Genomic DNA, 14,418 nt, shown 5'->3' with positions numbered 1-14,418 from the left:
GTCCACAAGGGTGTTATATATGCAGAAATGCATTTAAAAAGTAGTGCCCAGACGAAATGTCTCTTTTTCATGGTTCACCTTACGGCCTAAACTCGCAGATCCAGACCAGATAGATTTCTTCCAATGCTGAATAATGGTTGTGTGGCTCCTTTAACTCTTCTATTGGTGGTGGCTCTTCCTGAAGAGCTCTTGGATGGTTCCCGCTGTTTTCATCATCAGAGAGTTAACGGTCTTTTCAAGGCTCTCTCTCGCAACACCTCCCTCACCTAAAGTTGGAGAAAACAATAAAGGTTCATCTCATGAGACGTAAAACATCTGGCCACTGTCTCTTAACCACTTACAACTATACTTAGTAGATCATATTCTCATTTGCTCTTTAAACCATATTCCATGGGCTCCACTAAATATCTTTGCCGTAAATAGCCGATTTACAAGCAGTTGTGAGCTTGTAGTGAATGTTCTGTGTTCTCTAGTAACTCCATACATCAAGGTTGTAACTCATATTATGTTTTATATAGATATATTATTAAGTATGGTTCAAACAAGTTGATTGATTGATTGATTAATTCATTCGGAAATGTGAAACAAAAACAAACTAGAAAAGTGTGCTCCTCTGAGTGAGTTGCTTACCCAGGACTGTGTTGCGACTATAGAGCTATATAAAACGTAGAAGACGGACTCTCTCAATATAAAACAAAAAAAATGGCAAATGATGAAATTAATTAGTGCCTTTTTCCAAAGCGTTTTACAATATGCATTACATTCACCCAGTCACACACCGATGGCCAGAGATCGAATTAGGAACCATCCGATTCCGAGACGGCCACTACTCCTAATGCACTGTTACCCATAAAGTGTATTTTTACTAACAACTAAAACATGGATAAAGAACATGTATTTCAGCCTACTAACCAGCTGCAATCCTCAGTTTCTCTAACTGTGCTGTCATCTCTTTGTTCTTCTTGTCCAGTTTCTCTAATTGGGTTGTCATCTCTCTGTTCTTCTCGTCCAGTTGTCTCTCAAACTCTTTCTTGTTGCTGACGATCTCAGGCAGGACAACCTCCATCAGCTCTGCTTCCACTCTGGCTCTGCTGTCTCCTTCGTAGATCTTTCTAATCTCCTCTATTTCCTGTCTGTGTTTTTCGTTAATCTTTCTAATCTCATCGTCTTTCTCAGTTTTTAATGTCTTCAACTCTTTTTTCATCTGCTCTCGTTCTTGTTCCAGCTCTCTTTTCTTCTTTTCATCCTTCACCTCCTTCTTTTGTCTCTCTATTTCAGTCAACTGGTGGTCAATCTTCCCGATGCCTCCCCTGAGTTCTTGGATAGAGCCATCTATCTTCTCCAGAGAGTTCTTAAGCTCCTTCTCATACTTCACCTGTATCTCCTGCACCTTCGTGTCTTTCCTCTCCTCCCTGTCTCTCTGAATACTACTCTGTAACTCGGACTCCTTCTCCTTGTAGTCGCTGTAATATTCACGCAGAGTGTCACTAACATGACGGTCCAGCTGATGAAGGATGTCAATCATTTTTAAACTTGCCTTGTTTCCCTTTTTACACACCATGTCAATAATTGCCCGTGCTTTATCTGTATTGACTTTTTCCCCTCTGACTGACTCCATTTCTTCATAAGTGATCACTTTCTCACCCAGAAGTTCATCCAGTAGAGACTTCACAAAGGGCTCTGAGACTCTGTTAATAAACTCTTTCCTCACAGTGCTCAGCCATTTCTCTGCTTCCTGGGGATTTATGGTTAGATTTTGTTGAGTCGTAAAACCTTGAAGAGAAGATGGTAGATTAATATTAATGTTATTATTACTGGTATAATTGATCAGCTGTCCTGAAGATAGTTATTGCAATATACAATTATTTATACAAAAAGTTAGTTGGCCTCTTGTAAAGCCATATGTACAGAGTGATAAGAATGATAACATGTTATAAAAGGTTACTTTGCACGGATATATCAATACAGGTGTGCCTTTAGATTTTGACTTTGCCTTTGGTGGCCTTAGACACAAAAGGTTTAAAAACCACTGCTCTAAACTAAGACTAGCTAGTCTAACTAGAAAAAGTGCTCCTCGGAGCACAGGTCTCCGCCAGGTCAGGTACGTTATTGTGGCCTCCTGGTGGCGCTATAATTGGCCAATGTGAAAAGGGTGCCATTTATTCTTAGGCCTTTCACGGCAATCGAAAACTGCTTTCATGATTTGATGAATTTTGTTCCAAAAATGTGTTTTGCTAAATTAGACCTGCTGGTGGCGCTATAACAGGCCAATGTGAAAAGGGTGGCATTTCTTCCTTGGCCTAGTGGGAATGTGCGTGTGAAATTTCACGGAAATCGCAAGCTGCGTGCATAGTTTGAGGCATTTTGTTCAAAACGGACCAATCCTGCAAACTTTGGAAGCCAACCTTAGCCAATCAGGATGGAATATGGAAAATCTGACAGATCCGTGTTGATCACATGACTATAGAGATACTGTGTACCGATTTGCATGACGTTTGGATAAAATCTGTAGGAGTAATATTAAAAAATGGGTTTAGCTGAAATCGGCCTCCTGGTGGCGCTATAACAGGCCCATGTGAAAAATTTGGGGCAGAGGTTCTGAATTGGCATCCAGGGAGTGTGTGTGCACAGTTTCGCGGATGGACACACAGATGGACACATGGACGGACACATGGACGGACGGACAGGGGGTAAAAAATACTCTCTCGCCATGCCTTTCGGCCTGGCGGAGACAATTAGAGGAAGCAACATCAGGATGGCAAAATATTTGGAAGAGTAACATGGACTCACTGTCTGCAGGTCTTTCCATACAATCTCTCCTCTTTGGTGGAAGAGTGGAGTCTGTGTTTTCTCCATCCTCTGTAACACAACATGAACAGTGGATGTATTGACAATAGAAACAAAGAAAGGTATGAAGCTTGGAGCCGGCTGTAGAGGTATATCCACTCTCAAAAAAGGCAAGACAATTATTTATCTACTAAAATCACTCATAGAAAGAAAACATTTCAGTCTACTGACCAGTCTTTTGAGCTGATGCAATACTCAGTGTAGCTATTTCAGTCGTCATTTCACACATCAGCTGAGCTGCAATGACAGGTTGAAGATATATTTATGTTTTAATCAAATATATTATGTAGAGAGACTTGTTTTTAATGATCCAATTCTCACCAAGCTGTGTGTATTCATTGTTCCATTCCTTCTTCCTCAGCTCTTCATCTTTCTGCTTTGTTTCATCATGGCTGCACTGCAGTTCTCTCTCTTTGGCTCTCATTTGATCTTCCAGTTTTCTCTCTTTGTCAACAACAGGTTTCAAGTTATGAACGTTATTTGATCTATATACAGTCAGTTCTGATACAATCTAATCTGTATTTCTCCAGCAAACAAACAAAAGTCAGTCCCATTTCCTAACCCTTGTCACATATTCTTTGTAGGGTACCCAGTGTAAGCGCCAAAACTGACCTAAAACTATTTTGAGTGATTTATACAATTATTGTATTTTCGTCTATTATTGTTGTGTTATAACCAAAGGGACACAGTATTATTATTAGTATTTGCATATTGTGATATTATTTGTTTACTAATATCAGGTATTGTTTGTTTGAATATATTGACACATTTCTGAAACATCTGTATTGTTCTGTGCTACTGCGCATGTGAAAGTTGACCAGTGACGTCATGATTACAGGGAAGTGAAAGTGAGAGTTTTTAGTCTAGATGATGTAACTGCAGGAGCAGGATGATACAAGTTTTTGACCGTAACTTCGTAACCGTAACGTAACTTAACATAGAGTAAAACGAAATGTAAGTGGAATCGTGTTTTTATTTTTTGTTGCTGTTGGAAAGCCATTTATTATTTTCAAGAGGATCCTATTTGAGAGAAGCTCAGGAGGAATAAACTGTTTTGGATGTAAATAAAAGATTGGAGTTTTCAATAAACCCCCTAAAATACACGACGATCTCCGCCATTCCTTGGATGTTGTAAGTTGTCAATATAACGAAAGAATTCTTTAATGATATGAGTACGAGTCAATACTACAGTTCTGCATCAAGATCCTAAATTTGGCTATAATATTGGATAAGTAAAGTCGCCATTATATCAAGTCAAAAACTTTTGGAAAGGATTATGCTTAACTGTTCAATGAAACTGATGTCTTCTTATTTGGAAGTGATACCATAAAGGAAGTTTAAACCGAAGTGCTTCTTGAAACTTGAAGTGTAACTGTTAACTGTGAAGCAAATTCACCGTTGGTATTTCTAACGTCGTCACAACCGAAGAACAAAGAACATGGATTAACCCTCGTAGGGTCTTCGTGTTTTAGTCACACCCAGGGCCTTTGGGTCACTTTGACCCGAAGACCCTGTGTGAAAATTTTCTTTTTCATGAAAATGAAAATTTTCATTTTCATATCACATGTTTAGTACAGTAAATAAGGCAAATAGAAGAAGTTTCATAGAGAACAAAAAATGTTTACATACTTTTAATTCATGTTGAAAATGTTAAACCGGGTCAAAAGGACCCGAGGACCCTACGAGGGTTAAGACGTCAGTGGTGTAGTGTCCGAGCTTGACCGCACGATGGCGCAGTTTCCCACAGAAAAAAGTCTTGAGGAGAAATTGCAAGACAGTGGTGCAGTGGCCGAGCACGACCTCAGGAGGGCGCAGTTGCCCACAGAAAAAGGACTTGAGGAGAAGTTGCAGCAGTGCATAAATGCAAGGAGAGGCAAGCCAGAGATGGGGACTCGAGTTAGGGACTCGGACTCGAGTCGCACTCGAGTGGCCAAAAACGAGACTCTCGACTCGACTCTGACTCGCCCCTCAAAGACTTGAGACTTGACTCGACTCGAGCCTCAAAGACTTGAGACTTGACTCGACTCGAGCCTCAAAGACTCGTGGACAATCTTTATTTTATGTTTATTTTTTGGACAAATAAATGAATGAAATGCCCAAAAAACTTCCACTCCCCCCCCCCCCCCCCCGCAAAGGAACCTCCGCTCCAGTGCGCGCTGCGCGGAGACGGCTTCAGTCAAGCTGTTTCATGCTGCTCATTAACGTAAACATGGAGAGGCGAGCGCAACAGCTGCTATGTGTGTGGCCGCCGCGGCCTTTCATCATAAAGTTTAAATATAAAAACTTCGAAATTAAACAAATATGTTTAGCTCAGAATCAGCTATATAACCTCAGTTATCTTGGCATATGCTTACATTTTTTATAAGATGGTCGGATCATCTGTGACAGCACGTTTAGGAAACATCGGATTTTCATTTCGTTAAACCCAGCTGGGTGAATATTCAACACTTCACCACGGTAAACGCTACGCTCATGTAATGTTCACTGCATAAAAGCTGTGGTTCTCAAACCTTTTCAGGCCGTGACCCCCCAAAAGAATCATATTTGAACTGGGGATCCACATTTAGACAGTTTTTTGGTGCGCAACACAGCCCTCGTTTAAGTGAATTGCTTTCACCTGCTCTGCTGTTGGACTGCTGTGCGGAGTCGAGTGTGCGCAACAGGGCATATCTCCGCCAAGCCAGGGTGACCTACCCAGGCCCATGAAATTCATATGCAGGCATAGTAGCCAATTAGAATGAAATCTGCAAAAACTGAATCATATACTGATACAGAACCATATTGGCTATATATTATCGCTGTCGGGTGGAAATCTTGTATGTTCCTTTTTTATTATTATTTAAAAACAATTAAAAATCATGAAAATAGCCAATCTACAAGCTGTAATTATTAATAATTAAGAAATACTATATTTGCGTGCATAGTTTGAGGCATTTTGTTCAAAACGGACCAATCCTGCAAACTTTGGAAGCCAACCTTAGCCAATCAGGATGGAATATGGAAAATCTGACAGATCCGTGTTGATCACATGACTATAGAGATACTGTGTACCGATTTGCATGACGTTTGGATAAAATCTGTAGGAGTAATATTAAAAAATGGGTTTAGCTGAAATCGGCCTCCTGGTGGCGCTATAACAGGCCCATGTGAAAAATTTGGGGCAGAGGTTCTGAATTGGCATCCAGGGAGTGTGTGTGCACAGTTTCGCGGATGGACACACAGATGGACACATGGACGGACACATGGACGGACGGACAGGGGGTAAAAAATACTCTCTCGCCATGCCTTTCGGCCTGGCGGAGACAATTAGAGGAAGCAACATCAGGATGGCAAAATATTTGGAAGAGTAACATGGACTCACTGTCTGCAGGTCTTTCCATACAATCTCTCCTCTTTGGTGGAAGAGTGGAGTCTGTGTTTTCTCCATCCTCTGTAACACAACATGAACAGTGGATGTATTGACAATAGAAACAAAGAAAGGTATGAAGCTTGGAGCCGGCTGTAGAGGTATATCCACTCTCAAAAAAGGCAAGACAATTATTTATCTACTATTTATCTACTTAGGTATTTCTAACGTCGTCACAACCGAAGAACAAAGAACATGGATTAACCCTCGTAGGGTCTTCGTGTTTTAGTCACACCCAGGGCCTTTGGGTCACTTTGACCCGAAGACCCTGTGTGAAAATTTTCTTTTTCATGAAAATGAAAATTTTCATTTTCATATCACATGTTTAGTACAGTAAATAAGGCAAATAGAAGAAGTTTCATAGAGAACAAAAAATGTTTACATACTTTTAATTCATGTTGAAAATGTTAAACCGGGTCAAAAAACCTTTCTTAATTATTAATAATTAAGAAATACTATATTTTAAAGAGTGAAAAATCAACTAAAGTCATTATTAGTGCAAGTTCAATCACATTTCATTTGAATGAAAATAAATTGTGGGGAAAATACATAAAATCTCTAATCTGTGAATCTAATGTGATTTATTATGACCTGTCTATACTTTTACATCTATGCCCCCCCCCCCCCCCCCCCCATTTTTTTTTTTTTTTAAAAGACTTTAAAAAGACTCGAGACTTGACTCGGACTCGACCCTCAAAGACTTGACTCGGACTCGACTCGACTCAACCCTCAAAGACTTGAGACTCGACTCGACTCGAGCCTCAAAGACTTGAGACTCGACTCGACTCGAGCCTCAAAGACCCGAGACTTGACTCGGACTCGACTCGACTCAACCCTCAAAGACTTGAGACTTGACTCGACTCGAGCCTCAAAGACTTGAGACTTGACTCGGACTCGAGCTCAGAGACTCGTGGACATCTCTGAGGCAAGCTAAGACTGCTGACTACAAAATCGAACTACATTGGTGACCACATGATCAGTGATGTTCATGTGATGAGCATTGAACAACAGGAGATGGAACATTATAAAAGACTTGTTGAAGAATTCAAGGAGGCCAACTCTAATATGCTGCTTTATCTCCAAGAAGAGGAACGAGAGGCAGACCAAGTGAACTGGTTTGAGCCTAAATTACAGAGTTGCAAAGATTTCATCTACGATACATATAAGTGGATTGATGACATAAAACTTCATATGGACCTCATGCAAACAAGTGTTAAAGATGTGGCACCCAGTGACAGTGTCTCAAAGGTGTCACGAAGGACCAGCAGGACTTCTAGTCAGACTGGATCTGGAAAATCATCCACTGTTAAATCTGTTGCTTCATCTGCAGCTTCAGCACGCCTGAGAGAAGAGGCAAATAGAGCAGCTCTTGTTGCAAGATCAGCTGGACTGAAGGAAAAGCAAGCCTTGGAACTGAGGGAAGCACAGTTACGCGCTGAAAAAGAGCGACTGGAGATGGAAACAGCGTTGGCTGTCTCTGACGCTAAAATCAAAGTGTTCAGAGAAAATGAAGCACCTGAAGGACTAGAAGGCTTGAATGCACAAGCCATGTCAAGGACATCGAACACTGCAAGGGCACACCATCATGTTAAAAGTGAAGTTAACAGGTATGTTTCCTCAGCATCTAAGAGCAGGCTGGAGAGTACTCCATTCGTTATTGACACGCCTGTAGTAAAGCCTAAGATGCCTAATACACAACGACAGTTTAAATCATCACCTGCTGTGCAGCCTATTTCACAGCAGCCGATGCCACAGCAAAATGACACAGGTGATTTGTACAGAGTAATGCAACGACAGACTGATATCACAGAGCTCCTGGTGAAGAACCAACAGCTATCTCGCTTACCACAAAGAGACATTCCTTTGTTTCATGGAGATCCACTTGAGTTCATGACATTCATAAGAGCATTCGAACATGCTATTGACTCCAGAGCTGAGAGCAGTGAAGACAAATTGTACTTCCTGGAGCAATATACCAGAGGAGAACCCAGGGACCTGGTAAAGAGTTGCCAGCACATGACAGCAAGCCGTGGATACAGAGAGGCATTACAACTGCTTCATGATCGCTATGGAAACGAGCTTAAGATTGCCACATCGCTGATGGAAAAGGCATTCAAGTGGCCTCAAGTCAGGTCAGAAGATGGAAAAGCGCTAAGCACCTTCTCACTATTTCTTCTGAGCTGCCGCAACACCATGGAGGACATCAAGTATATGGATGAGCTTGACAATCCCACAAACATGAGGATTATCATCTCAAAGTTGCCCTACAAAGTCAAAGAAAAGTGGAGGTCTGTTGCATTTGAAATACAAGAAAACAAATGTCGCAGAGCCAGGTTTGCTGACCTGGTCACATTCGTTGATCGGCAAGCTAAACTCATCATGGACCCACTTTTTGGAGATCTGCTGGATGCTGCCACAAGTGAAAAGAAAGAAAAAGGAAAACAGGATTCAGGACGTGGAACAAAGAAAGAAGTAAAGAAGGGAAGTAGCTTTGCTACCAGCATTACTACAACTGAAAAAGAGCACGGTAATGCACCAAAACCAAGGGCTGAAGGTACAGCACCTGTCAGTGCCTTCAGCAAACCATGTGTGTGTTGTGACAAGAACCACACTATGGAAGATTGTTATAAGATGAAAAACAAAACACACAAAGATAAAATAGAGATTCTCAAGAAAGCAGGACTATGTTTTGGTTGCCTTGTTAAAGGTCATGTCAGCAAGGACTGCAAAAAAACGAATGACATGCCAAGTCTGTTCACTGAAACATCCTAGCATGCTACACTTTGCAAAACAAGAGAAGTCTGACAGGGAAAACATGGATGAAGAAAAAGTGGAAGATGGCTCCAAAGAGAACACAACAGTAACCAGTGCGCTGGTGATAATTAACAGTGAAACTAGTGCCTGCACTGGGGCCGGAGATGACTGCATCCTTGCCATTGTTCCAGTCCAGGTCAAGTTAAAGAAAGGCAGCAAGATAGTGGAGACCTATGCGTTTATGGACCCTAGCAGCTCTGCTACCTTTTGTACCAACACACTAGCAAGCCAGCTGAACCTACAGGGAAGACGCACAGAACTTGACCTGACCACCATGAGTCCTAAAATACGTGTGGAAAGTTATATACTATCTGACTTAGAAGTTAGCGGGCTCCAGAGCAGCAACTTCATCGACTTACCTAAGGTCTTCACTCAAAAGAGCATTCCTGTCTCAAGGAAGAATATCCCATCACAGAAAGACATTGAGAAATGGCCATATCTCAGTGAAGTCACACTACCTACTATCAACGCCGACGTGGGACTTCTCATCGGAACCAATGTCCACAAAGCATTAGAGCCATGGCAGGTAATCAACAGCAGAGACAATGGGCCATACGCTGTTAAAACAGCACTAGGATGGATAGTCAACGGACCACTAAAGGAGCATACAGACACTGACACAGAAAGTGACGCATGCACACAGGTTACAGTGAATCGTGTGTCCATTGAAGATGTGGAGCAGCTACTAGTGCAGCAGTTCAACCAGGATTTTCCTGAGCGTATGGGTGATGAGAAGCAGGAAATGTCACAAGAAGATAAACAGTTCATGGACTCTGTGACAACCTCTGCATACCACGCTCATGGTCATCACTACATTGGGCTTCCAAAGAAGAACTCAGCTGTCATTATGCCAAATAATCGGAGTGCTGCTGTGCAAAGAGCACTCACTCTCAAACGAAAACTCAGTAAAAATCCTGGGTACCATCAGGAGTACAATACTTTCATGAATGACATGATGAGCAAAGGCTATGCAGTCAGAGTACCGGAGGACCAGATAAGCAAGCAGGACGGTAAAGTGTGGTACATCCCACATCACGGGGTTTACCACCCTCAAAAGAAGAAGCTGCGCGTGGTCTTTGACTGCGCTGCTCGTTTCCAAGGGACCTCATTGAATGACGAGCTTCTTCAGGGTCCAGACTTTGCAAATTCTCTCATAGGAGTTTTGTTGAGATTCAGACAAGAGAATGTTGCTGTTATGGCGGACATTGAAGGAATGTATCATCAGGTGAGAGTTCCTGACGATGATGCCAACCTGTTTCGCTTCCTCTGGTGGCCAGACGGGGACATTGGACAAGACATGGTTGAATACCAGATGACTGTACATGTATTCGGTGCAACGTCTTCTCCGAGCTGCGCTAACTTTGCACTAAGAAAGACTGCAGAGGAAAATAGAAGCAAGTCATCACAGGAGGCTGTGGATACAGTACTCAATAATTTCTACATTGATGACTGTTTAACATCTGTCAGCAGTGAAAGTCAAGCCATTGCACTGTACAAGGACCTCGTAGCACTATGTGCCTCAGGAGGATTCAACTTGACTAAGTGGACAAGCAACAGCCGTGACTTTCTGGCAGCTATTCCAGAAAATGACAGGGCTAAAGATGTGATAAACGTGGACTTGAGTCAAGATGTGCTGCCAATAGAAAGAGCACTAGGAGTGTTATGGTGCATAGAGTCAGATGCGTTCATGTTCAGGATTAATGTAAAAGACAAACCAGTCACCAGGAGAGGAATCCTATCAACTGTGTGTTCCATCTATGACCCATTAGGTTTCCTCTCTCCATTCATTCTTCCTGCAAAGTGTCTTATGCAGCAGTTAAGCAGAGAGAAGCTTGCGTGGGACGAGCCCATCCCAGAGAAGCTGTCCCAGAGGTGGTTTGAATGGCTGAAAGACCTACATCAACTGGCTACATTCTCTGTAAGCAGGTGCATTAAGCCTGTTGATTTTGGTGACATTAAGACAGCTCAAATCCATCACTTCTCAGATGCAAGCGAGAGTGGATACGGAGTAGTGTCATACCTCAGGTTGACAAATGATCAAGCTCGTGTTCACTGTGCATTCCTACTAGGGAAGTCGAGGGTAGCACCCTTGAAGCAAATGACAATCCCTCGGATGGAATTGACAGCAGCAGTTGTGGCTGTGAACATCGACAAGATGATAAGAAGGGAGCTGCAACTCAATCTGCTGGACTCAACATTCTGGACAGACAGCACAACTGTATTGAAATACATAGAAAATAACACGCTGAGATTCAAGACATTTGTAGCTAACCGGATTTCCACCATTCGAGACACAACCAAGCTGTCTCAGTGGAGGTATATCAACACTGTGGACAACCCAGCTGACTGCGCTTCTAGGGGTCTCACAGCGGAAAGGTTGATGAGTCACCAGAGCTGGATTCAGGGACCATCATTCTTGCAAGAACCTGAAGATCAGTGGCCAGCCAGATTTCATAACTCTGGGGTTGAAGAGGATGATGTGGAGGTGAGGAGATCAGTCACTGTAAACCTCACACACATAGCTGAGCACACAAACACTGTGAACAAGCTGTTCAACTACTACTCCAAGTGGTACAAACTAAAAAAGGCAGTAGCATGGATGCTTAATCTCAAGGAGATACTCCGAGAACTGAGTAAGAAAAGAAAAGAGCTACAAGCAACATACAAAGACTCCCAAACTGATCCAGACACACAGAAAGCTACTGTGGCACAACAAATGCAAGCCTACAGGACAAAAGTTGGCAGAGGAGATCTAACTGTTGAAGATCTACAAAAGGCAGAGACAGAAATCATTCGTTTCAGTCAAAATCAAAGATTCCAAGTCGAGATGTCAACATTGGAAAAGGGAACACACAACCTGAAGAGGAGTAGTCCTATATATAAGGTAGATCCAGTGCTCCAGGACGGGATATTACGAGTTGGAGGCCGCCTCAGCAAGTCTGCTATGCCAGCAGAGTCCAAGCACCCAGCTATCATCCCAAAGGATCTGCACATCACCTCTCTGATATTGCAAGATATTCACATGAAAATAGGCCACTGTGGGAGGAACTACATGCTGTCACAGCTACGCCAGAAGTTCTGGATTCCTGCAGCAAATTCCGCAGTAAGGAAGTTCCTGTCAAGCTGTGTCATCTGTAGGAAGGTCAATGCCAAGAGAGGAGAACAAAAGATGGCTGACTTGCCGAAAGATAGACTACAACCAGACAAACCACCATTTACAAATGTTGGTGTGGACTATTTTGGGCCTTTTATGGTCAAAAGAGGACGAGCCACTGTAAAAAGGTATGGTGTTTTGTTCACTTGCTTAACTACAAGAGCAGTGCACATAGAGGTGGCACACACACTGGACACTGACTCCTGCTTGAATGCAATCCGGCGGTTTGTGTGCAGGAGAGGCCACCCATCCATTATGCGATCAGATAACGGCACCAATCTGGTTGCTTCTGAAAGAGAGCTTCGTGAAGCAATAAAAGGCTGGAACCAGACAAAAATCCTAGATTCACTCTGTCAAAAGGGGATACAATGGATTTTCAACCCACCAGCGGGCTCACATTTCGGAGGGATCTGGGAAAGGCAGATCCGATCTGTGAGAAGGATACTGAAGTCTGTGCTAAAGGAGCAGGTTGTAGATGACGAAGCTCTCCAAACACTATTCTGTGAGGTAGAAGCCATAATTAATGACAGGCCAATCACAAAGTCATTGCTCCCACCAGGACTGTTTGAAAAAGACGACCTGTATTCTCGTCGCAGGTGGAAACAGGTGCAGTACTTAGCAGACCTGTTCTGGAAACGGTGGGTACGTGAGTATTTACCCCTCCAACAAGAGCGTCAAAAATGGACACAAGTCAGACAAAATCTCAAACCTGGAGATGTTGTCATGATCGTTGATGACTCAGCCCCAAGAAACTCCTGGCTCTTAGGAAGGGTCACTCAGACTATCCCAGACTCAAAGGGACTTGTTCGTAGAGTGCTGGTCAAAACAAAGACAAACATTTTAGAAAGACCAGTTGACAAGCTATGTCTTGTGTGTGAAACGGACTCTTAAAAAGAGACATTGAAAAAACAGAGAAAGAGACTCTTTGCTATGTGACTTGGACACTCATTAGAAAATGTTTATTTTGTGTTTTTGAACAGTACAACTGTGTGTTTGGCACTTTTTTGTTATTGTTTGAGTAATTGTCAGCCTTATTGTCTTCCAATTAGGGGCCGGAAATGTAAGCGCCAAAACTGACCTAAAACTATTTTGAGTGATTTATACAATTATTGTGTTTTTGTCTATTATTGTTGTGTTATAACCAAAGGGACACAGTATTATTATTAGTATTTGCATATTGTGATATTATTTGTTTACTAATATCAGGTATTGTTTGTTTGAATATATTGACACATTTCTGAAACATCTGTATTGTTCTGTGCTACTGCGCATGTGAAAGTTGACCAGTGACGTCATGATTACAGGGAAGTGAAAGTGAGAGTTTTTAGTCTAGATGATGTAACTGCAGGAGCAGGATGAAACAAGTTTTTGACCGTAACTTCGTAACCGTAAGGTAACTTAACATAGAGTAAAACGGAATGTAACCAGTGGAATCGTGTTTTTATTTTTTGTTGCTGTTGGAAAGCCATTTATTATTTTCAAGAGGATCCTATTTGAGAGAAGCTCAGGAGGAATATACTGTTTTGGATGTAAATAAAAGATTGGAGTTATCAATAAACCCCCTAAAATACACGACGATCTCCGCCATTCCTTGGATGTTGTAAGTTGTCAATATAACGAAAGAATTCTTTAATGATATGAGTACGAGTCAATACTACAGTTCTGCATCAAGATCCTACATTTGGCTATAATATTGGATAAGTAAAGTCGCCATTATACCCAGGTACATCAAATAAGTGGACACTGGACAGAATATAAAACATGACAGGTATAATCTCACCAACATGACTTTTATCGCTGATGACATCATCCAACTCCTTCTTCATCTTCCTCAGCGCTTCATCTTTCTCTATCAGTGTCCGTTTAATGTTCTCCAGTTCTCTCTCTCTTTCCTTCAGTTGAACTGTGAGCGTCACTTCTTTTTTCGTCAGGTCCTGCAGGTCCTGGGTCAGTTGTTGTTGCTTTATTTTACTTTTATCCACCTCTTTGTTGGCGTTCTGCAGTTCTCTCTCTTTCTCTATCATTTGCTGGTTCATGTCATCCATTTGTCTCTCTTTTTCAACAAGAGATAGAACACACACACACACACACACACACACACACACACACACACACACACACACACACACACACAGCTATTTTATAAACCATATCATCTATCTAGAGAGACCTTTATTATTATTATTACATTTATTAT

The 14,418-nt window shown here is 42.0% G+C and overlaps 1 protein-coding gene across 1 annotated transcript in view; it reads right to left on the bottom strand.

Annotated features, from left to right (window-relative positions):
• LOC308095059 (uncharacterized protein) overlaps positions 1 to 14,418 on the bottom strand; it is a 57,922-nt gene that overhangs the window by 655 nt on the left and 42,849 nt on the right. Inside the window, exons 32-38 of the mRNA XM_080441975.1 lie at positions 14,002 to 14,274; positions 6,209 to 6,277; positions 3,169 to 3,291; positions 3,019 to 3,084; positions 2,791 to 2,859; positions 913 to 1,773; positions 1 to 266 (exon numbers count right to left, since the gene is read on the bottom strand). The exon at positions 1 to 266 is cut by the window's left edge and continues 655 nt beyond it. Coding sequence (XP_080298101.1) covers positions 160 to 266; positions 913 to 1,773; positions 2,791 to 2,859; positions 3,019 to 3,084; positions 3,169 to 3,291; positions 6,209 to 6,277; positions 14,002 to 14,274 — 1,568 coding nt within the window. The 3' untranslated portion in view covers positions 1 to 159. The remainder of the gene's footprint in view (positions 267 to 912; positions 1,774 to 2,790; positions 2,860 to 3,018; positions 3,085 to 3,168; positions 3,292 to 6,208; positions 6,278 to 14,001; positions 14,275 to 14,418) is intronic.

Source organism: Gymnoscopelus braueri (genome assembly GCF_963280865.1).
Source record: "Gymnoscopelus braueri genome assembly, chromosome: 11".
NCBI lineage: Eukaryota > Metazoa > Chordata > Actinopteri > Myctophiformes > Myctophidae > Gymnoscopelus > Gymnoscopelus braueri.
This window is presented reverse-complemented; position numbering and strand designations above follow the sequence as displayed.